Source organism: Moschus berezovskii, chromosome 9, assembly GCF_049115385.1.
Source record: "Moschus berezovskii isolate FMDL1 chromosome 9, NW_MosBer_1.0, whole genome shotgun sequence".
Classification (NCBI taxonomy): Eukaryota; Metazoa; Chordata; class Mammalia; order Artiodactyla; family Moschidae; genus Moschus; species Moschus berezovskii.
The window spans coordinates 24,829,767-24,854,688 of NC_142468.1; the positions used below are offsets into that span (position 1 = coordinate 24,829,767).

The following is a 24,922-nucleotide window of genomic DNA, read 5'->3' on the forward strand; positions in this document are numbered from 1 at the left end:
GACCAAAGCTATAGTTTTTCCAGTAGTCATGTACAGATGTAAGAGTTGGACCATAAACAAGGAGGAGCACCAAAGAATTGATGGCTTTGAAACGTGGTGCTGGAGAAGACTCTTGAGAGTCCCCTGGACTGCAAGGCGATCAAACCAGTCAATCCTAAAGAAAATCAACCCTGAATATTCATTGGAAGGACTGATGCTGAAGCTGAAGTTTCAGTATTTTGGCCACCTGATATGAAGAGCTGACTCACTGGAAAAGACCCTGATTGCTGGAAAAGATTGAGGAAAGGAGGAGAACGGGGTGGGCAAAGCATGAGCTGGTTGGATGGGCTCACCAACTCAATAGACATGAATTTAAGCAAACTCCAGCAGACAGTAAAGGACAGGGAAGCCTGGTGTCCAGCAGTCCACGGGGTCTCAAAGAGTTGAACATGACTTATGAAAGGAACAATTTGTCCAAGGGCATGTACATCCTTCAAGAAAGTAATTTGTTTCCTATTAGTGACTCTTCTCCTCCACTTCTAAAAGAAATTTTTTCACATAAGTGCTCTTCTTCTCCTACACTTCCCCTTTTAAGACAGTATATAAGCCCCAGATGAAGCACAAGCTAGAAACAAGATTATCAGGAATAACATCAATAAAACCAGATATGCACATGACAGCAACCTATGGCAGAAAGAGAAGAACTAATGAGCCTCTTGATGAAATTTAAAGAGGAAAGTGAAAAAGATGGTTTAAAACTCAACATTCAAAAAACTATGATCATGGCATCCAGTCCCATCACTTCATGGCAAATAGATGGGGAAACAATGGAAACACTGAGAGACTTTACTTTCTTGGGCTCCAAAATCACTGCAGATGGTGACTGTAGCAATGATATTAAGAGACGCTTGCTACTTGGAGGAAAAGCTATAAACTCCTAGACAGCATATTAAAAAGCAGAGACATTATTTTGCCGACAAAAGAATCCATCTAATCAAAGCTATGGTTTCTCCAGTCATCATGTATGGATGTGAGAGTTGGACCATAAGGAAAGCTGAGTGCCGAAGAACTGATGCTTTTGAACTGTGGTGGATGGCATCACCGACTCAATGGACATGAGTTTGAGCAAGTTCTGAGAGATGGTAAAGGACAGGAAAGTCTGCCGTGGTGAAGGACAGGGAAGCCTGTGTGCAGCAGTCCATGGGGTCTCAAAGAGTTGTACATGACTGAACAACTGAACAACAAAGACAACAAAATTACTTAAAACAAAGTTTATAAAGTGAAGAAATTAAAAAGCAAAAGAGGAATTAGATAACTCAAAGAAAGAAATTCCATACAGGATAAAAGATTTAATTTTAAATTTTATAGTTGTGAGAATGGTCTTTGATGGAGCTCTCATTTTCAAATGAAATTAATATATTCACATTTTATACAGAATTGAGTAAAACTGAGAAAGTCTACAATTTTGCAACATCTTACTATTGTGAAACTGTACAAAGAATCACAGATAGAAGGTATTTTAAGGAGTTTAATGTTCTAACAATATTTGTCAAATGAAGGAATTCTGAATGAAGTAACAAAACATAACACCTGTGTAAGTACTCGAGCTAAAATAAACATTTCAAAACTTCCTGTGGAAGATTATAGGCAATTCATTTAAAAAGTTAAACAAAGAACATTATACTTTCAAATAAAATATCGGTGACAATATTAGAGATTGATATAGTTAAAAAAATGCTAAAAGTATGTGGATATACATAAAATGTTCTGATTCTATCACTTTTTATTATGCTAGCATAATCACAATAAATAAAATTTTGAATTGCCACATTAAAGTACATGACTAATTGTTATTTTTTAAAATGTGGTTTATTTCTGAAGGAGTTTTTCAGTAGAATGTTGTATGGATCCACCAATATAAAGTCAAAATTGTTGGTCAATAATTATTTCAAAACATATATTGTTTTGTTTTAATGTTTCTCATCTCTCTCAAACATGACACTATTAGGAATGATAAATTCAATGTTTAGCCTACAGGTAAACTGCCTGACACCTTTTTGACCCCAGTTCACTAACAAATTGGACAGATAGTCCAGAACTTGACTGCCGTAATCGTATCAAACCAAAATGGCATAAGACTGAATGAAATACTGTATTTCAAGAATTGACTTTATGACCCTTCTAAGATGACTGCAGGAAAAACTGAAAATCTTATAAAGAATTCAATTATGATATTATTATTAACACTTCAAAATGTACTTTGAGTACATATTCTCTCAGTTAAAAATTACTTCTGGAAGGGACTTCCCTGACAGACCAGTGGTTAAGACTTTACTTTACAATGCAGGGGGTGGATGTGGGCTCCATCCTTGGTCAGGGGGCTAAGATCCCACATGCCTCATAGCCAGAAAAACATAAAACAGAAGCAATACTATAACAAGTTCAATAAAGACTAGAAGAATGGTTGACATAAAAAAAGTATTTCTGGAAAGACCTCCTACAGTTCCAAAAGAACATATGTAAAATACATGGCATTCAGTTCAGTTGAGTTTCTCAGTCAGGTCTCTTTGCTACCCCACGAACTGCCGCATGCCAGGTCTCCCTGTCCATCAAAACCTCCCAGAACTTGCTCAAACTCATGTCCATTGAGTTGGTGATGCCATCCAACCATCTCATCCTCTGTCGTCCCCTTCTCCTCCTGCTTTCAATCTTTCCCAGCATCAGGGTCTTTTCAAATGAGTCAGCTCTTTGCATCAGGGGGAGTTTCAGCTTCAGTATCAGTCCTTTCAATGAATATTCAGGACTGATCTCCTTTAGAATGGACTGGTTGGATCTCCTTGCAGTCCAAGGGACTCTCAAGAGTCTTCTCCAACACCACAGTTCAAAAGCATCAATTCTTCAGCTCTCAGCTTTCTTTATAGTCCAACTCTCACATCCATATATGACTATTGGAGAAATCATAGCTTTGAATAGATGGATCTTTGTTGGCAAAGTAATGTCTCTGCTTTTCAATATGCTGTCTAGGTTGGCCACAGCTTTTCTTCCAAGGAGCAAGCGTCTCTTAATTTCATGGCTACAGTCACCATTTGCAGTGATTTTGGAGCCCAAGAAAATAAAGTCTCTCACTGTTTCCATTGTTTCCCAATCTATTTGCTATGAAGTGATGGGATCGGATGCCATGATCTTAGTTTTCTGAATGTTGAGTTTTAAGCCAACTTTTTCACTCTCCTCTTTCAATTTCATCAAGAGGCTCGTTAGTTCTTCTTCACTTTCTGCCATAGGGTGGTGTCATCTGAATATCTGAGATTATTGATATTTCTCCCAGCAATCTTGATTCCAGCTTGTACTTCATCCAGCCCAGTGTTTCGCATGATGTATTCTGCATATAAGTTAAAGAAGCAGGGTGACAATATACAGCCTTGATGTACTCCTTTCCCGATTTGGAACTAGTCTGACGTTCCATGTCTGGTTCTAACTGTTGCTTCTTGACCTGCATAAAGATATCTCAAAAGGCAGGTAAGGTGGTCTGGTATTCCTATCTCTTTCAGAATTTTCCAGTTTATTGTGACCCACACAGTCAAAGGTTTTGGCATAGTCAATAAAGTATATGTTTTTCTGGAACTCTCTTGTTTTTTCGATGATACAATGGATGTTGGCAATTTGATCTCTAATTCCTCTGCCTTTTCTGAATCCAGCTCGAATATCTGGAAGTTCATGGTTCATGTACTGTTGAAGCCTGGCTTGGAGAATTTTGAACATTACTTTGCTAGCATGTGCGATGAGTGCAATTGTGTGGTAGTTTGAACATTCTTGGCATTGCCTTTCTTTGGGATTGGAATGAAAACTGACCTTTTCCAGTCTTGTGGCCATTGCTGAGTTTTCCAAATTTGCTGGAATACTGAGTGCAGCACTTTCACAACATCCTCTTTCAGGATTAGAAATAGCTCAACTGGAATTCCATCACCTCCACTAGCTTTGTTCATAGTGATGTTTCCTAAGGCCCACTTGACTTCACATTCCAGGATTTCTGGCTTTAGGTGAGTGATCATACCACTGTGGTTATCTGGGTCATGAGGATGTTTTTTGTATAGTTCTTCAGTGTATTCTTGCCACCTCTTCTTAGTATCTTCTTCTTCTGTAAGGTCCATACCATTTCTGTCCTTTATCATGCCAATCTTTGCATGATGTTATCCCAAGATTCCCTTGGTATCTCTAATTTTCTTGAAGAGATCTCTAGTCTTTCCCTTTCTATTATTTTTCTCTTATTTCTTTGGACTGATTACTGAGGAAGGCTTTCTTGTCTCTCCTTGCTATTCTTTGGAACTCTGCATTCAGATGGGTATACCTTTCCTTTTCTCCTTTGCCTTTCACTTCTCTTCTTTTATAAGCTATTTGTAAGGCCTCCTCAGACAACCATTTTGCCTTTTTGCATTTCTTTTTCCTGGGGGCAGTCTTGATCACTGTCTCCTGTACAATATCACAAACCTCTGCACATAGTTCTTCAGGCACTCTATTAGATCTATGCATTAGTATACAGTATTTGTCTTTCTGTTTCTGACTTACTTCACTCTATACAATAGGCTCCAGGTTCATCCACCTCATTAAGATTGACCCAAATGCATTCTTTTTTATAGTTGAGTAATGTTCCACTGTATATATGTACCATAATTTCTGTATCCATTCATCTGTTGATGGACAGGTAGATTGCTTCCATGTCCTCGCTATTGTTAAAAGTGCTGAGACAAACACATTATGGTTTGCTCAGGGTATTTGCCCAGTAGTGAGATTGTTGGGTCAAATGGTAATTCTATTCCTAGCTTTTTAAGGAATCTCCATACTGTTCTCCATAGTGGCTGTATCAATTTACATTACTGCCAACAGTGCAAGAGGGTTCCCTTTTCCCATATCCTCTCCAGCATTTATTATGTGTAGATTTTTAAATGACAGCTATTCTGACCAGTGATACCTCATTGTAGTTTTGACTTGCATTTCTCTAATAATGAGTAATGTTAAACATCTTTTCAAGTCTTTGTTGGCCATCTGTATGTCTTCTTCAGAGAAATGTCTGTTTAGGTCTTCCACTCATTTTTTGATTCTGTTGTTTGTTTTTCTGGTATTGAGCTATGTGAGCTGCCTGTATATTTTAGAGATTAATCCTTTATCAGTTGTTTTGTTTGCAATTATTTTCTCCCATTCTAAGGGTTGTCTTTTAAGCTTATTTATTGCTTCCTTTGCTGTACAAAGGCTTTTAAGTTTAATTAAACCCCATTTGTTTACTTTTGTTTTTATTTCCATTACTCTAGGAGGTGGGTCAAAGAGGATCTCGCTGCAAAATATGTCGGAATGTACTGCTTATGTTTTCCTCTAAGAGTGTTACACAGTTTCTGTCCTTACATTTAAATCCCTTGCATTCCTATACACTATTCCTTGCATTCCTATTCAATAACAGTGAAAAGTAAGGAAGAGAAGTTAAGGAAACAATCCCATTCACCACTGCAACAAAAAGAATAAAACATAAAACACCTATGGATAAACCAACCTAAAGAGACAAAAGACTTCTGTGCTCAAAACTATAAGACACTGATGAAAGAAATTAAAGAGGACACAAACAGATGGAAAGCTATATCATGTTTTTGTATTGGAAGAATCAATGTTGTGAAAATGACTATACTATACAAAGTAATCTACAGATTCAATGAGATCCCTATCAAACTACCAATGGTATTTTTCATAGAACTAGAAAAAAATGTTCACTATTTGTATGAAAACACAAAGGAGCCCAAATAGCCAAAGCAATCTTGAAAAAGTAGAATGGAGCTGGAGGAATCAACTTGCTTGACTTCAGACTATACCATAAAGCTATAGTCATTTAAACAGTATAGTATTGGCACTAAAACAATAGATAAAACAAAACAAGACAAAAAGCCCAGAGATAAACCCATGCACCTATGGGTGCCTTATCTTTGACAAAGGAGACAAGAATACAAAATGGAGAAAAGATAGCCTCTTCAATAACTGATGCTGAGAAAACTGGACAGCTACATGTGAAAGAATGAAAGTAGAACATTTTCTAACACCATATACAAAAATAACTTACTTTTAAAATTACTGTCTTTTAAAGAAACAATTTAAAAGTTAGACTGAATTACTCGAAATATTTTTTTTCCTCTACAAAATTATGCTATCAGAGTTGTCTTCAAAGTGAACTTCAGAAAATAGATTCAATTTTGAAAATGATTTCAAGGATCTTTCTCAATTTCATCAAGAATGTAAGCCTTTCTTGGCTATGCTGCTGCTGCTAGGTCACTTCAGTCGTGTCCGACTCTGTGTGACCCCATAGACGGAAGCCCACCAGGCTCCCCCGTCCCTGGGATTCTCCAGGCAAGAACACTGGAGTGGGTTGCCATTTCCTTCTCCAATGTGTGAAAGTGAAAAGTGAAAGTGAAGTTGCTCAGTCGTGTCCGACTCTTAGCGACCCCATGGACTGCAGCCCACCAGGCTCCTCCATCCATGGGATTTTCCAGGCAAGAGTACTGGGGTGGCTTGCCATTGCCTTCTCTGCTCTTGGCTATATCTTCTCAGTATTCTGAATAGCAAGTACCTATAAATCAAAACTATAGGGATTAGCAAGGTCATTATATCCTTTTGCTCATGAAGTTAGGTTTCTCATTATCTAATACACACTTAGAAAGATACTGAAGCTGCAGAAGCAACCAATATTGGTCATAGTTTAAATACAGCTTTTAATAGGTCACCAGAAAATAAGCTTTCATATTGAACACCAACAAAGGGCTGAATGTTGCTATCAGAACTGCCTGCAAAATGGAAGGAAAGCAGGTTTTGCCAATGTATATTCACTGCACATTCAGTCTGTTACTCTCTTCCTCTTTCTATCACCCCTTCTTTAGCTTAGTCAGTAAATCACACATTCATTTATCTATTTAAGAAATATATCTGCCTGAGTCTACTATGGTAGGTGGCGGCAATTAAACATGAACAGACTCTGCCCTTAAGAAAGTTATAATCTATTCTGAAATACACAGTACATACACAGACAATGATAATAATAGTACAAAAAGCTATGACAGGAGTTCAGGCAACATATAGTGTTATGCCCTGAGTCCGGTTCCCCCCATACTGGTAGAATAAGACAGTCGCAGCAATGCAAAAGCAAGAATGGGGTTTATTTCTAGCTCGAGCTAGGGCTCATGCCTCCTCCAGCGCAGTGGAGTGGGACAAGAGCCCCGAGCCCAGGTCACAGCGGTTTTTATAATCTCAGGTTACATAAGCACCTATTTCTGTTCAAAAGATCAAGCTGGCAGAAGCTCATTGGCCAGTTCACGCATCCACGGAAGCTCATTGGCCAGTTTATACGCGCGCGGGGTTTTTCTGGGGGATTTCCCTTTTTACTCTGATTGGCCCGACTTTTGGCGCTGGCGGGACTTTTCTAGGGAGGAGTTTCTTAATTTTGGCGCCGGCGGGATCTTCTTAGGGAGGAGTTTCTGTGGACTTAGCCTCCACCCTCTCTCCAGGAAATCAAAACTTAGGCCTAAACAAGGTCTCAGGCCTATCCTGGCTACTCAGATATTAGGGCTCCTAACAATAGGAAGAGCACATGGGAGACCATAGAGCGCTCCAGGAAGAAAAAAACCCAAGTTCAAGCAGCTCAATTAGCCTCCCCACCTAAACAGATTACCCTACATTTAAAATTCAGGCTTCCTTCTAAACTTTCATTTAATTTTTCTCTGAGGGTTAAAGAAGACTAGGATAGCTATTTACCACAGTGACCAGGGAGGCCTGGAAATGAGTAGCAAGGGCTCGTCTCCTTAAAAGTGCTATCCAACAGTCTAGTACTAAGGACAATTTCCCATGTGGATAGAGGTAATTTAATTCCCCATAATCTCTCAAAAAATAGTATTTTAAAAGCTTGAACTCTTAAAACATCTAGAAACAAACAAATAGGTCTCCCCTATCTTTTGTTATTTTCTTCCTAAATTGGGCTAAATCACAATCAAGCTTTTCCTAGGAAACTCATTAGGGAAGAATACTTATGCAGATTTCTGATTAGCAAGCTTCTTTACCTGCCTGTTTGTCTTCCCAACCCACAGGCAACAATCTTCCATTGAAAAACCCAGAGAGGAGCTCATATACAGGACAAAACTGTCATTATTTCATTAAGGCTTTTCCTTTGCAGGTGTTAAATATCACTTTCAATCTAATGAGTCTTCACAGTCTCATATTTCAGATATCAACATAAACCAAAACCAAAAAATTCTTTTCCTTCTCTTCCTAACAAACATTGAGAAAAAAATATATGTAAAAGCTCATGGTGAGAGAACAATTAAATGATCAAAGCCAAATACCTACAGACCATAAATTTAAAAATATTATCAAACATTTTAATGTCAGTTCCTAGAAGACCAGTGCTAAGATGTTAGTCCATCATATTTTTAATAAACTTAGCAACACAAACTGAAGCCAAATTCAGTGAAGCCATTATGCTGTAGATCTTAAACTTACAGAGAGCTGAATGTCAATAATATCTAAAAACTAGAGAAAAGATTTTGAAAAATGTGATAACAAAACCAAAACTAAGACTAGAAGGAGAAAGAATGCAATGCCTGGTTGTCAGGAAGTCCATCAGTTCAGTTCAGTTCAGTTCAGTTCAGTCGCTCAGTCGTGTCCGACTCTCCGCGACCCCATGAATCACAGCACGCCAGGCCTCCCTGTCCATCACCAACTCCCGGAGTACACTCAAACTCATGTCCACAGAGTCGGTGACGCCATCCAGCCATCTCATTCTCCGTTGTCCCCTTCTCCTCCCGCCCCCAACCTTTCCCAGCATCAGAGTCTTTTCCAGTAAGTCAACTCGTCGCATGAGGTGGCCAAAGTATTGCAGTTTCAGCTTTAGCATCAGTCCCTCCAATGAACATCTAGGATTGATCTCCTTTAGAATGGACTGGTTCGATCTCCTTGCAGTATAAGGGACTCTCAAGAGTCTTCTCCAACACCACAGTTCAAAAGCATCGATTCTTCAGCGATCAGCCTTCTTCACAGTCCAACTCTCACAACCATACATGACCACGGGAAAAACCATTGCCTTGACTAGACGGACCTTGGTTGGCAAAGTAATGTCTCTGCTTTTTAATATACTATCAAGGTTGGTCATAACTTTCCTTCCAAGGAGCAAGCGTCTTTTAATTTCATGGCTGCAATCAGCATCTGCAGTGATTTTGGAGCCCAAAAAAATAAAGTCTGACACTGTTTCCACTGTTTTTCCATCTATTTCCCATGAAGTGATGGGACCAGATGCCATGATCTTTGTTTTCTGAATGTTGAGCTTCAAACCAACCTTTTCACTCTCCTCTTTCACTTTCATCAAGAGGCTTTTGAGTTCCTCTTCACTTTCTGCCATAAGGGTAGTGTCATCTGCATATCTGAGGTTATTGATATTTCTCCCAGCAATCTTGATTCCAGCTTGTGCTTCTTCCAGCCCAGCATTCCTCATGATGTACTCTGCATATAAGTTAAATAAGCAAGGTGACAATATACAACCTTGACGTACACCTTTTCCTATTTGGAACCAGTCTGTTGTTCCATGTCCAGTTCTAACTGTTGCTTCCTGACCTGCATACAGGTTTCTCAAGAGGCAGGACCTTAGATCAATTACAACTTAGTTGAGCTCTAGTTTTTACATCTCTAAATTGACAGAGCTAAACTAATTAAGTGTGACTGTCATATAGAAAAGAAAATTTCAAAAGTACTGCAGGCAATAGATCCTAAGATGATTGAAGCTGTAGACTAGCCAACAACGAGCAAAAACCAGAATATCCAGTCGTAAAACATGAGGTTATGAACTCTGCCAACAACCCAAATTAGGTTTGTGCACCCTCACCAGTCAAGCCTCTAGATCAAAATGTAACCAGCTAACACTTAAGACTCTAATCTTGGGAGATCCTGAGCAGAAAATCCAGTTAAACTGTACCCAAAATCCTGACTGATGCAAACTGTGAACAATAAATATGTGTTGTTTTAAAAAAGTCTGTGGTAATTTGTTACACAGCAATATAAAGCTATTATATGTAGACAATGTAACCACTTGGTTTTTTTCACTTTGACCATCAGTGTTGCATGTATCATTGTGCTCTTGATAAATAAAATACATGGATATAAAAACATTGTTTTAATCACTAGTTTTAATCTTAGACTCTGATTCATCTTCAGCCAAACTGAGGTTCTAAAGAGCAAAGCATACCCCTCGAATTTCCATTCATTCTCATAATCAGTCTCTCCTCTCTCTGTTATTCCTTCTCGCCTCCCTCACTTCCTTCTTCCTTTTCTTCTTCTACTTCTCTTTTTCCTTAATGAAAGCTTCTTTTCAAGGATCATCTCTTTTTAAATCCTCTGTCAGTGCTCTCATTAAACTTTCATATGCCTCTATAATAATATTCCTCTATTAAGGTATCATAATGGAATGGGGAATGAGAATATTTTGACTCTTTTTCCCATCCTCATCCCCGTTTTTTCTTTCCCCTTTTTAACTGACAGCAGTAGTTTCTCTTTTTAAGAAGGAAGCATGGAAAGACAGAAATAATGTCTGTTATTATTGTGCTGTTATTCCACCTGCTTTCCAATCAGCTGTAATTAAAGTAATTAATTCATCTGAGTCATTTCACATTTTTGTGTGTATACTACATAAACAGGCAATAATATTAAGAAGTAGGGAGCAACTAACATCAATTAATTGAACTAGGCAGTCCTTATTATTGGTATTACTGCCAATACCTATCTAATTGAGATGGCATTTGTCAGTTCAGTTGCTCAGTCATGTCAGACTCTCTGTAACCCCATGGACTGCAGCATGCCAGGCTTCCCTGTCCATCATCAACTCCCAGAGCTTACTCAAACTCATGTCCGAGTTGGTGATGTCATCCAGCCATCTCATCCTTTGTCAGCCCCTTCTCCTCCCACCTTCAATCTTTCCCAGCATCAGGGTCTTTTCCAGTGATTCAGTTCTTCGCATCAGGTGGCCAAAGTATTGGAGTTTTAGCTTCAACATCAGTCCTCCAATGAATATTCAGGATTGATTTCCTTTAGGATAGACTGATTGGATCTCCTTGCAGTCCAAGGGACTCTCAAGAGTCTTCTCCAACACCACAGTTCAAAAGCATCAATTCGAGTACTTGAAAGACCAAGATGGATACAGTCTCTAAAGAGGGTGAAGATTAAAACAGCAAGGAAGGGCAGACGCGAGAGACACCCGGCTCCCGGCGGCGCAGACGCGAGAGACGCCCGGCTCCTGGCACAACCGACCACGTGCAGAATCGTGGCTGAGAGGAGCTGCCCCGCACCCAGGTTAGGGCGGTGGCCGAGAGGAGCTGTACCACCTCCAGGAGGCGGTGGCTGCTTGGGCACCGGAGGGCCGAGAGGAGCTGATTCACATTCAAAGCAGGAGGGGCGGCCTTGAGGAGATACCCCTCATCTAAGGTAAGGTACAGCGGCTGCGCCTTGCTGGAGCAGCTGGGAAGAGGTACTCCACGATCAAGTGGAATATAAGAATCCAGTGTTCTGGGGAGGAAGGAACAAGATGGCGGAGGGATAAGACGGCGAGACCACTTTCTTCCCCACAAATTCATCAAAAGAACATTTGAATGCGGAGTAAAGTCCACAAAACAACTTCTGAATACTGGCAGAGGACATCAGGCTCCCAGAAAAGCAGCCATTGTCTTCTAAAGGAAAGAGAAGAAATCAAGCTCCACCCACCAGAACACTGTCACATGCCTCCCTAACCAGGGAACCCGGACAAGTCACCCGTCCAACCCCACACACAGCGAAGAAACTACTTAATAAAGAGAACTCCACAAACTGCAAGAAGAGGGAAAGGCCACCCCAAGCAAAGCAATATAAGCAAGATGAAGAGGCAGAGAAATACCCAGCAAGTAAAGGAACAAGATAATTGCCCACCAACACAAACAAAAGAAGAAGATATAGGGAATTTACCTGATAAAGAATTTCAAATTTTGATGGTGAAAATGATTCAAAATCTTGAAAGCAAAATGGAGTTACAGATAAATAACCTGGAGAAAAGGATTGAGAAGATGGAAGAAAGATTTAATAAGGACTTAGAAGAAATAAAAAAGAGTCAATATACAATGAATAATGCAATAGATGAGATCAGAAACACTCTGGAGGGAACAAACAATAGAATAACAGAGGCAGAAGACAGGATTAGCGAACTAGAAGATAAAATTGTAGAAATAAATGAAACAGAGAGGAAAAAAGAAAAAAGAAATAAAAGAAATGAGGACAATATTAGAGACCTCTGGGACAATGTTAAACGCTCCAACATTCGAATCATAGGAGTCCCAGAAGAAGAAGACAAAAAGAAAGACCATGAGAGAATACTTGAGGAGATAATAGTTGAAAACTTCCCTAAAATAGGGAAAGAAATAATCACCCAAGTCCAAGAAACCCAGAGAGTCCCCAACAGGATAAACCCAAGGCGAAATACTCCAAGACACATATTAATCAAATTAACAAAGATCAAACACAAAGAACAAATATTAAAAGCAGCAAGGGAAAAGCAGCAAATAACACATAAGGGGATTCCCATAAGGATAACAGCTGATCTTTCAACAGAAACTCTTCAGGCCAGAAGGGAGTGGCAAGACATACTTAAAGTGATGAAAGAAAATACCCTACAGCCCAGATTATTATACCCAGCAAGGATCTCATTCAAATATGAAGGAGAAATCAAAAGCTTTACAGACAAGCAAAAGCTGAGGGAATTCAGCATCACCAAACCAGCTCTCCAACAAATGCTAAAGGATCTTCTCTAGACAGGAAACACAGAAAGAGTGTATAAACTTGAACCCAAAGCAATAAAGAAAATGGCTACGGGATCGTACTTATCAATAATTACCTTAAACGTAAATGGGTTGAAATTTTCAAAAAGGCTAGGAAACAATTCTCATAGCCATCAATAGTTCAGTGTTGAGTTCATGAATAGTTTTTAAAGTTTGGGACAAACTGTAGTATTTGCTATTTGAAGTACTATTTGTAATTGGCATATTACGATGTAACATTGGTCTTCATTTCCATCTTAAAACGCCTAAAAATGCCTAACAGGTTTTTAGTTTTGTGAATTTTAGTTGAAATGTATTTTACGATGTTACTAAACCTGCAGAAATATTGAAATATTTCAGAGAACTTATTCACTGTACATTTAATTTATTTTATTTATAAAAGTTATGAACTGTAGAAAGTTTTATTTGTTGGGTCAAATGCTTGTTGCTTCAAATGCTTGTTGCATTTGAAGTGCTAGTTACAAGAAAATCAAATACCTTCAATGTATAAATGCTATTAAGTTTTTAAAGGACTCTGGAGTATAAGTAAGTTTGTTTAAAGAAATTTAGTCTATTCAACCTGAATCAGCTCTGTCAAACATTAATTAAAAGCCTCATTTTAAAAAAATAAATAAATAAATAATGGTGGTGGGAGGGAGGGTTGGGAAGCTGGCTGGAGGTGGAGGTGGTGAAGTTTATAAATCTAATTAAAAATGAAGTTGCATTTCCATTTTCCAAATCCACCCATCCACCAGCGTACTGTGTCACTAGACATTATGTACGATTTTACTTTGCGACAGAAACCATTACATTTAAAAATTCATTACAGCAAGGTGAGTTAGACACATGATGGATGCAGCTTTAATTCTGCCATATATTATTACAGTTAAAATGTAAATGATGAAAAATATTTTGTGCTTATCAGCATTTATGTGGAAATGTGTTTTACAGTGATATATGATGTTATATTTCTATTATTGTGATAAAAAAAAAGCAATACAAAAAGACGAAGTGTTTATTAAAACATGAAAAAAAAAAGAAATAAATGGTTTTGCAGCACTGAAGAGATTATAGAAAGTAAATAAGCTAGATCAGACCTGTTTTATGTAGTAATTTTATAGTTTATTTTAATTATTTCAGTTGTAAAATATTGTTATACTGTTAATTAGTTCTGATTGTTCATATTAAACTATTGTAATGCAAAAAAATAAATAAATAAAATTAAAAAAAAAAAAAAAAAAAAAAAAAAACAAAAGCATCAATTCTTCAGCACTCAGCTTTCTTTATAGTCCAACTCTCACATCCATACATGACTACTGGAGAAACCACAGCTTTGACTAGATGGACCTTTGTTGACAAAGTGATGTCTCTGCTTTTTAATATGCTGTCTATGATGGTCATAGCTCTTCTTCCAAGGAGCAAGCATCTTTTAATTTCATGGCAGTCACCATCTGCAGTGATTTTGGAGCCCAAAATATAAAGTCTGTCTCTGTTTTCATTGTTTCCCCAACTATTTGCCATGAAGTGATGGGACCAGATGCCTTGGTCTTAGTTTTCTGAATGCTGAGTTTTAAGCCATCTTTTTCACTCTCCTCTTTGACTTTCATCAAGAGGCTCTTTAGTTCTTCACTTTCTGCCATAATGGTGGTGTCATCTGTGTATCTGAGGTTATTGATATTTCTTCTGGCAATCTTGATTCCAGCTTGTACTTCATCCAGCCCAGCATTTCTCACGATGTACTCTGCATATAAGTTAAATAAGCAGGGTGACAATATACAGCCTTCATGTACTCCTTTCCCAATTTGGAACCAGTCTTTTGTTCCATGTCCAGTTCTAACTATTGCTTCTTGACCTGCATACAGATTTCTCAGGAGGCAGGGAACAGCTAACATCAATTAATTGAACTGGGCAGTCCTTATTTTAGCTATTACTGCCAATACCTATCTAATGGCATGTGTAGGCAAGCAAAATGTTCTATTTTAAAATAATAATTCTTGATGATGTACAAATCTGTCCTTAAATTAACAGCTGAGAATCAATACAGTAGTCATCTCTTAGCTTGATCACTCTTTTTCTGGGACTATCTTCTCTCTCATAGAGGACTCCACCATTCTGACCATAGGCATCTATCCATGACAGGTCAATCAAAATAGTCTACCCCTCTACTGCAGCCGCTGTTGCTGCTAAGTCGCGTCAGTCATGTCCGACTCTGTGCAACCCCACAGAGGGCAGCCCACCAGGGCTGTCCCTGGGATTCTCCAGGCAAGAATACTGGAGTGGGTTGCCATTTCCTTCTAGCCACCGTGATTGGCTGAGGTTTGGGCACATGAGCAGATTAACAAAATCACAGAATTATTCCATGAGATTCTATGATTTAGAGTGGAAATGAAGACAGACCATGGAGTTACAAGGATGGAATTAGAGTAAATTAGCAACAATCTCATCAGTTTCATGGAGAAAGCCTGATTGTCATAAGTGAGACTAAAGTCAAGAAAAAACAAGAGAGATGATGATAGAAGGAGAGAGAAACAAACCCAGCTGCAAAAACTCCTTAATTCTATTCCTCGAGGTTCCCACTCTTGCCCTGGTTTCTGAAGCTCTTTCTTGATTCCATGAGAAATACTCTTTAGTTACATATGCCAATAAATCACAAACTAACTTTTTAAGCTAGTTTACGTGTGTATATACTCTGAAAATGAAAGAATCAAGTAATTAAACAATATGATATTTATTTCATTAAGAAATTCTAACACTGATAGGTCATCTATATGCCTCAAGCAGAAACACAGATATTATCCATCTTCAATCAGATGTTCCTTAATTTCAAGAACAATGTAAAATGAACATATAATAGTGCTTTGAATAAATTAAATCCTATACAAATGAGCCCACAAAAACTGCCACATACATTCTTAAGAATGTATGGGAAAATGGAAATGAGAGAAAGTCTTCTAAAAGTAGATAAAATCCAAAGTCTTTGCAGTTCTGACATAGAGTACAAAACCATAATGCCTGAGCACCAGCCTAGATTAAGCTATATTGTTCAAAAATGCACTTTATAATACAAGAATCATATAATCCAAAAAGAAACCTGGTTAAAAATGATAAAAACCTTCAGTTAAATATATTATTATAGACAAGACAGCTTTGGTGTCTGTCAGATTTAGCAGAACTTCTGGCAGCAGAGCAAAATGAATAATCAGTAATGCTTAAAATGTTGTCATTGGAAAAACCGTTCCCATATCAAAGGAAATTTATCTTCAGAAAAAAAGGATAGCAATATAAAACCTCTTCTATTTTGATTAATAATTATTAAAGGTCTCCAAGATACTCTAAAATTAAAATTTAAAAAATAGGCCATAAAACAAATTAACTAAAATCATCTACCTGTAGTATGAGAATGTATAGCTCTATGGAAAACAACCACTTGAAAAACCACTGTTTACCCTCTGCTGACTGGCATTTTTAAGAAATTCAATTCACCATAGCAACCTGTCTTAACACCAGCAGATAAGTATAGGCTATATTTAGATATGATTGCTTTCCAGACGGCAATCCTGCCTTTCCTTCATATTTAATGTTATGATCCAAGGGACCAAAATATCATTCAATCAGACTGTAGTATGAAGACAAGTATACTCAGGGGGATGAGGCTGTGTTTCAGAACTATGAACAGAAGAGCTTCCAAAGGTGCTATGATTTGTAAAGAAGCATATATATGTCAATAAAATTTTTACATCTAAAAAATTTACAACTAGATGCAATACTGTTTTGCCAAATTTTATCTTTGTTCTTAAACATTAAATGCTGTTATCAAATGCTAATGATTTGTACTATCAAAATACATTTCAGCTAGAAGGGTTTTGTTATTATTTAATTAGTATGTGACACTTCCAATTTGGAACCTTCTAATTAAACATGAAAAAGAATTTTACCCAAAAGCAATCCTTTACAGATTATGTATAACAAAAGCAGTAGTAATACAAGACAAGTAATATAATACACTACATGAAAGATTAATTGATGAAAATGCTATTGTTAAAAAATTACCCTGGATGTATTTGTACTTTATAATCTTTGTAATGATAGTGAAAAGAATTTCTATTTCACAACACAGTTTACTTCAAAAGGTACCAAGTATCATAATAATCATAGTAATAATCACAGAGAGTACCTTTTTTCTTTACTCTCTAGATTAGCTGCATCAAAATTATTAAAGACAGAAGAAGTGAAGTTTAATTAAAAATACTAAGAACATATCTCTCACATCCATTAAAATGGCTATTATATTAAAAAACAAAAATAAAAACCAACAGAAAAGTGTGTATTGATGAGGAATTGGAGAAACTGGAACACATATGCACTGCTGGAGGGAATATAAGTTGTTGCAGTCACTACAGAAAACAATATAGTAGTTCTTCAAAACCTAAAAAACAGAATTACCATATGATATAGCAATTCCACTTCTGGGTATATATCCAAAAGGATTGAAATCAGTGGCTCAAGGAGATATTTGCATACTCATGTTCAGAGCAGTATTATTCACAACAGTTAAGAGGTAGAAGCAACTCAGTGCCCATTAATGTATGAATAAGTAAAATGTGATATATATATACACAATGGCATATTATTCAACCTTAAAAAGGAGATTCTGACACATGATAGAACTCACTTGAGACAATTATGCTAACTAAAATAAAAGACAAAAAGTCACAAAAAGACAAATACTGTATGATGCCACTTATAAGAGTCCTACAGTATTCTGAAACTATTGAAACAAAAAGAACTGTGATTGCCAGAGGCTGGGGAGAGAGGAAAATAGGGAGTTAATGTTTTGTGGGTTTTTGTTACAGTTCTCCAAGATGAAAAACTCTAGGAGAGCTTGCAACAGTGTGTATATCCTTAACATGACTGAACTGTACACATAAAATTGGTTAAGACAGTAAATTTCATGTGATGTTTATTTTACCACAATTTAAAAAAATACCAAGAATACTGACAAGAAGTATTCCTCATCCATAATACAATTTATTCACAATTTATAATTAAGATCTCTCCTATTTCACTTGAATCACCCTTTCTTAAAAATCACAAGAGGTTGTAACTCAGGAAAATCTTTTCAAAATCTTGACATCACTGGAACAATTGAAAACATACTCTGAGCAACAGAAAGAAAAATAACAAAGACTGGCATAATTGTCATGTTTTGTAAAATTCTTTCCCTATTTGCTCTATGAAAAAAATTACTAATATCCTACATTATGAATTATATTTCAAATATTCAGAGATGGCTATTTCTTCTATGAATTAAACAGTCCTTCCTCTATCTGATTTACACATCACATATGTTCAACAGACATAAATTTTTAAGAGTTTTTGCAAATTAAACAAGATACATCCATCTACAACCAACCACACACACACACAATTAGCATCAACACAATGAATAATAAAATTAAGTGTTCAATTTCTATTAGTCTTTTTCATTCTTATATTTCCTCTCTTGATTATTAAACAGCTTTTAATAATTTTTATAAGTGAATCTGAGTTCAAATAATTATCTCTGCTAAATGGTTTATAAGTAAGCAAAAAAAAAACCTTAAAGCATAAATATGGTGGTTTTATCTTTCATCTTCACCAAACAATGGAAACTTGAAAGCATTTTTGAGAATTATAACTATAGAGAACACAACTGATATAACTTAAAAGTATGTTATATAAAGTATCTCTTTTTCATATAGTAGACAGCTCTCTTGCATAGATAACAAAAAGTATAAGTGAATTTGCATGATTTAAATAGAATATAACCCTCCACTTAAAGAGAATAAAAATTAATTGTATTATGATGATAATTCCTTTTATGTATGAAAATTATGTATCATATTATATATGTTTCTAATGCGGTGATATGTGTGGGTATGCTAAGTTGCTTCAGTTGTGTCCAACTCTTTGTGATCCTATGGACTGTAGTTTCTAATAGGGCAATGACATCAAGCTAAATTGGACATTTTTCAGTGTGCCATTGAAGACCACAACTAAAACAAGAAGTCTTATAAAACAATTCTAAGTGACAAATTATGCATACAACAGAAGAAATCATTCTTAAAATATTTATAATCATAAATATTATTTTTTGTTTTTTTGTTTTTTTTTTTACAGAAAAATGTTTTATTTTTTAAATGCCAATAAATACAACATGTGTACAGTATGATAACAAAAGCTCCCCTCAAATATCCCAATCCCTTCCCCAAATATACACACCATGCCTCCCTCCTTGCTGATAATCATAAATAGAAGATACATTATTAAAACAGTTAATTATTTAAAATTTTAATATGCATATAAATTACTAATTCAAATAAACATTTTTGCACATTATTAGCAAAAAAGTGAAAGGTTCTTCTACTTGGTCTTATATGTAACACCTACAGGACTACACTAGAAACAAATATTCTTAGAGTAACTACCCAAAGAAGAGAGCTACCCAGGTATTCCCCTCATCACAATCTTGCTACAAGTCAGATTCTGCTCTCATTATTACAACAGATAAAAAGCAGCAAGATCAGAAAGTCTTGCTTAAGGATTCACAACTTTCTCATTTTTTTTCTCCTCCCATACCATCCCTCCTTCATCATGTTCACACAATATAGCTCACTCAGTTCACTCAAGCCCAATAGTTACTTTTACTACAATGATTTTACAGATATTTTATACCTGCTCACTTATCTGATTAAGACACTCTACAATACCACTCTGAGTGTCACACTGACCAAATTAGCCTGGGATCTCCTCGATCTACTTTTTCCTTCTCTCTTTCTAACAGCATTAGTGACTGAAGTACAGTTTTCTTCACACAGCAACTCCTTTCATCATTAGGAGTTCAAGTAGGTGAAGCATAATACAAATCTGACAGGCATACTTACATATGGAGCATTCATTTAATATACATATCTAATTCTATTAATATTCTTTATTTGGAACAAGTACTGAAATAACATACAATTTTAGCAACCCTTCCACTTGTCAGGAAAGAAAGTGAAGTCTCTCAGTCATGTCTGACTCTTTGCGACCCCATGGATTGTAGCCTACCAGAGTACTCATTAAAAACCAGTGATTTTTTTGAGAAAGTTCTTTCAGAAAAGTTATTTTTCACATATTTCCTACTTAATGTTACAACCAAAGCAATTCACATAGAACCATACAGTAGTGCACATGAATTAATGAACAAAGTAATTAATGAACAAAGTAACAAATTATGTCAAGAGTTTGGGAGTCTAGGCCAGAAAAAGAGGTAGCTGCCTTAAAAAAAATCCTTACCCAAGAGATACAAAATATTGCTACAGAATAGTAACTCAGAATAAAATATTTTCCATTATAACAACCAAAAAAACGAATTATTTTTCCACACCAGGCATTACTTTCCCTAAAGAATTTTACCAAGAAATCTTTCTCTAAAAAATGAATCAGTAATTAATAGTATATTTTGACAATTTTTATTAAGAAAAAAGTTCTTTCCCAATCCAAGTGTCAAGGGCAAAGACAAAATTCTTGCTCACTGAATTCTTACATTCAACACTAATGCCAAGAGACTAATGTCAACTTAAGGAAATAATGTTAAGCTAAGATATCTGAATACTTTAAAACACAGCCTCAGAATTATTTTGTCCACTCAATGTAATAGTGATCTGAGATAAATTTCTCTTAGAATACAAAGATTAAAATCATATTTTAGTGATAGATTACCTGATGAATACTATTCTACATTCTAGGAAGAAGTACCAAAGTATTTCAAAATACTATAACTCATTACTATAATCCATTATTCAAATGTAATTTTCCACAGCTTTTATACCACTGAAGTCCATATAAGCACATTTTTCCCACAAAGACTCCATTAAAAAGATATATAATTCCATTGCACCAAAAATATACCTTATAAATAATACAATAATGGAATAATTTATTTTATTAATTCAAGTGGATGAAATCTTTCAGTGATATTATAAAGTTTCTTTCCATATACTCATGAACATGTTATTCAATATTCATTTACTAGGAATATTTATATCCACATAAAATAATTCTATTCTTCATTAAATACTTATAGAATTGAAAGGACAACTTGTCAATCTTCATTTCAATAAAAACCATGTAGAAAGAGTACTGACAATTCTTTTAAATGAAGAAAAGAGAGACATTTTAAAAAGAAAAAAATTTAGAAAGTTGGGATTGAAAACTCATTTCTGAACTCATTATAACAATGAGTTCATTACAATAACTTCAATATTCAATCATTTTCACCATTCTGTCTTATAACTATATTTTTTAAAATGACTTGGACCATCATTAAAGGAATCAATAACCTTCAGGTTCAACACACTCTTGTGTTTTATTCCTCACATTTTAAATGAATTACTAGTAAAACTTGTATGAATATAGATTATACATAATGTGGAAGACCAATTTTTTGTTGTAATATATTTTACTGAATGCGTTAAGTATCATTAAGGAAAGCATCTGCCAGCACTCGATTTTCTTTCCCTGCTGCCTACGGCTTACCTAGTATTGATTATTTTTTAATAAAAGAGGATCTTACTGGAAGGATATGTTCCTATAGAAGATAGTATGTATGATTTGGAGTTCAATATATAACTGCAAAAAAGTTGGTTCATGAAATAGAAACAGAAAGTGACATTATACTCTGATATGAAATATGTTCTGATAAAGAACGGAATTGACTTATGATTAAGAACATTAAAAACTGAAACCTACTGAACTCCTCAAAAATCTTGTGCTACAAACAACTTTCAAATGTAAAACATCAGAAATACATTCAATATAGTCAAGGATATTGTTATTATAAATAATTATTTTACATTTAAAATTATACTTACAAATTATTGTAAGTTATTCAAAAATGTTTAAAACTGATGTAAACAAATTCAATCTTGCCTCCCCAAGCAACTAAACTACTAGTCATCTGCCTAGTGTCTACTGCCACATTGGTAAGATATCATCAAACATTAGTAGATACTCTTTGAAAGTCAATCATTAATCTCATTATGTCTTCTTCTAAGATCTCTTCTATTTCTACACAGAAAGTGTTCCATAACTTCACTTCTGATGAATCTGTTCTATGTGCTTTGTTACATGTAACATAAATTATTAGAAAAGAAATTACTCAAACTGAAATTAGTGCTCAGTTACAACTCTTCTGAGAAAAGTCACACCAAGCTTTAATTTACACTTAATACTGAAAACCAAATACTCACAAAGAAGGATCTTGTACGAGATCTTTGAGATTTATCCCACTGCGATCTTCTGCAAGATTTCTGAAGCAACTATCACTCACTAAACAGGAAAAGGAGAAAGGAAAATTAAATTTTTGTTTACATTTCAAATAATTTACTAGTATCCAAAAGGAATTTTGAAATTAAAATTGGTTATCGGGATAGGTCTTTTCTAAATATCAAGAATGATTAATTTTGGGGCCTGGTAGATTAAGCAGAAAATATTAATATTCAATAAAAAGCCAATAATCTAAGCACATCTAATCTAATAATCTATAAATATAAATATATTTATATATTTTTAAATATATAAAAGAGTGAACATATGGGTCTAAATTTTATTCTTACTTTTACAAAATTAATTTACCAGTCTAGCAGCAAGTCACTGCTTCCACAACGACTAGAGAAAAAAAGAGGATAAACTATGCCCCAACATCATATTTTTAAAGGGAATAGAGAACTCTGGATTAAAAAAAAAAACAAAAGGTAAACTAGGAGAAAAGTGAAATCTGTTTTTGGGTAAGCTGAGCCCCCTGATTGTTTCATTTCTGAAAGGATTTGTCATTTAAACATAAGAATTAGAGAGAGGGACACTACTAAGAAAAAGAGAAACCAGTATAGTTTTTGATAGCTTATGGGCTGGCAATGACAGACTGGAATCCCGTGGGACCCACAAAACACATGAAAATTATCTTCTGGGAGATTTGCTGAGGGACATGAGTTTGAGTGAACTCCGGGAGTTGGTGATGGACAGGGAGGCCTGGCATGCTGTGGCTCATGGGGTCGCAAAGAGTCAGACATGACTGAGCGACTGAACTGAACTGAACTGAGGATTGCATAACGGAGGAAAGCAATGGCACCCCACTCCAGTACTCTTGCCTGGAAAATCCCATGGACGGAGGAGCCTGGTAGGCTGCAGTCCATGGGGTTGCGAAGAGTCAGACACGACTGAGTGACTTCACTTTCACTTTTCACTTTTATGCATTGGAGGAGGAAATGGCAACCCACTCCAGTGTTCTTGCCTGGAGAATCCCAGGGACGAGGGAGCCTGGTGGGCTGCCGTCTATGGGGTTGCACATAGTCGGACACGACTGAAGCGACTTAGCAGCAGCAGCAGGATTGCATAAGAGGATTTGGGGAAAGGAGAAGAGAACAGGACGTAGGGCAAATACTGTTCTCTGTAGTGTTGTGGTGGTTAAGAGTTAAAGTCACTCTGCAACAAACTGTGCCTACCATGTCCAGTATACAATTTCGATCGCTCTCCCCTCAATATATTTGCTATCAATCAAAAGCATCCCACCTTGAGAGGGAAGATAAGTGAAAGGGGGAAGAAGCCACACGGTAGAGTAAAATCTCCAACAATTTCACAGCAAATTAGTACAAAGCCACAACAGAGAGAAATGACTGCAACACAGTATGTCTGGCCCTTAAGACATTTAAAACCAGAGGCAGACTGAATATATCTAAAGCTGTCAATCAAACCACCCAGTTCAAATTGTGGTTGAGTTGAGATGGTTAACACTTAATCATTTCTTTCTAATATAACATTGACAGAAAGTAATATTTAAATCAATTTCTATGATCATATGATAAAACAGTACTTGATACAAAATACCATAAAGGGCACAATATGTGACTAATAGCCAGTTGAAAAAATAATGTATATGTCAACCCACAGGATTTGAAGACAAGGACTTGAAGAAAAATCTAAAGAAAACCGTAAGTTAAAAAATAGAAAAACATTCACAGTAGATGAAAATAGGAACATTTCAACAGAGAATTAAAATCTATGCAAAAGAATCTAACATTAATTTTAGAACTGAGAAATACACTATTTGAAATTAAGAAATCTGTGGTTGGATTTTATAGCCAACTCAACACAGCAAAACACAGGATTAGTGAAATTGAAGAGATCAGCAGAAAACATCCAAACTGAAGCAGCAAAAGAAAAAAAAAAAAAACACAAAAAACATGAGACATACTGGAATCAAACAGTTAATGAGACTATAGCTGAAAAGAGAATGAGGAAGATGCAATATTTTCAGAAAAAACAGTCAAGAACATTCCAAAACTGATATAATACATTACTCAATGACCCAGGGAATACAGCCAAGTCTGTACTGGAAAATGTGAAAGAAAATCACACTTAGCAGTCAAGCTGCTAAAAATCAAAGACAACAACAAAATCTTAAAAACAGCAAGGACACATCACCTTCCAAGGAAAAACAATAAAATTTACAGCTGAGTATCAAACATAAACTATGGAACAGAGAAGACAATAGAACAATATAGTTAAAATGCTGGGGGAAAAATCTCAAATGTAAGTCTATACCTTGATTAAATATCCATCCTAAAATTAAAGATGAACTAAAACTCTACTCATATTTTAGGATAATTATTAAGTGATTATTTCCTATATTATGCTAACATATATATATTATGTTAAATGCTATATATATAACATATGTTAACATATGTTAGCATAAATATTAAGCAACTATTTCCTATTTTAACAGTTTCATTATGTATCTCAGCCAATTCAAATCTTCTTAAGGAGCAAGAAGAATATAACACTTGCCTTGCTCCTTTCAAAGATCCATTACCTAATATTTTATTTGGATTTTATATTCCCTTTTCTTACAGCCCAAAGTTATAAGCTCTGTAAATCTGAATCTGCCTCTGATACAAATGACAAATGCATGAAACGATGCATTTAAAGGATGGATCTGAAGTTGTAATCAAGTTTGTATTCTTTTTATTAAATGCAAAAAGACATCCCTCACCTTTTTTTCACAATGAGATAAGCAA

At 35.8% G+C, this 24,922-nt stretch overlaps 1 protein-coding gene across 5 annotated transcripts in view; it reads right to left on the reverse strand.

Moving 5' to 3' along the window:
• GPHN (gephyrin) overlaps positions 1 to 24,922 on the reverse strand; it is a 546,447-nt gene that overhangs the window by 383,804 nt on the left and 137,721 nt on the right. For all 5 annotated transcript variants that reach the window (XM_088839525.1, XM_055436130.2, XM_055436132.2 and 2 more), the window contains exon 2: positions 22,097 to 22,175. In XM_088839525.1, coding sequence (XP_088695651.1) covers positions 22,097 to 22,175 — 79 coding nt within the window. The remainder of the gene's footprint in view (positions 1 to 22,096; positions 22,176 to 24,922) is intronic.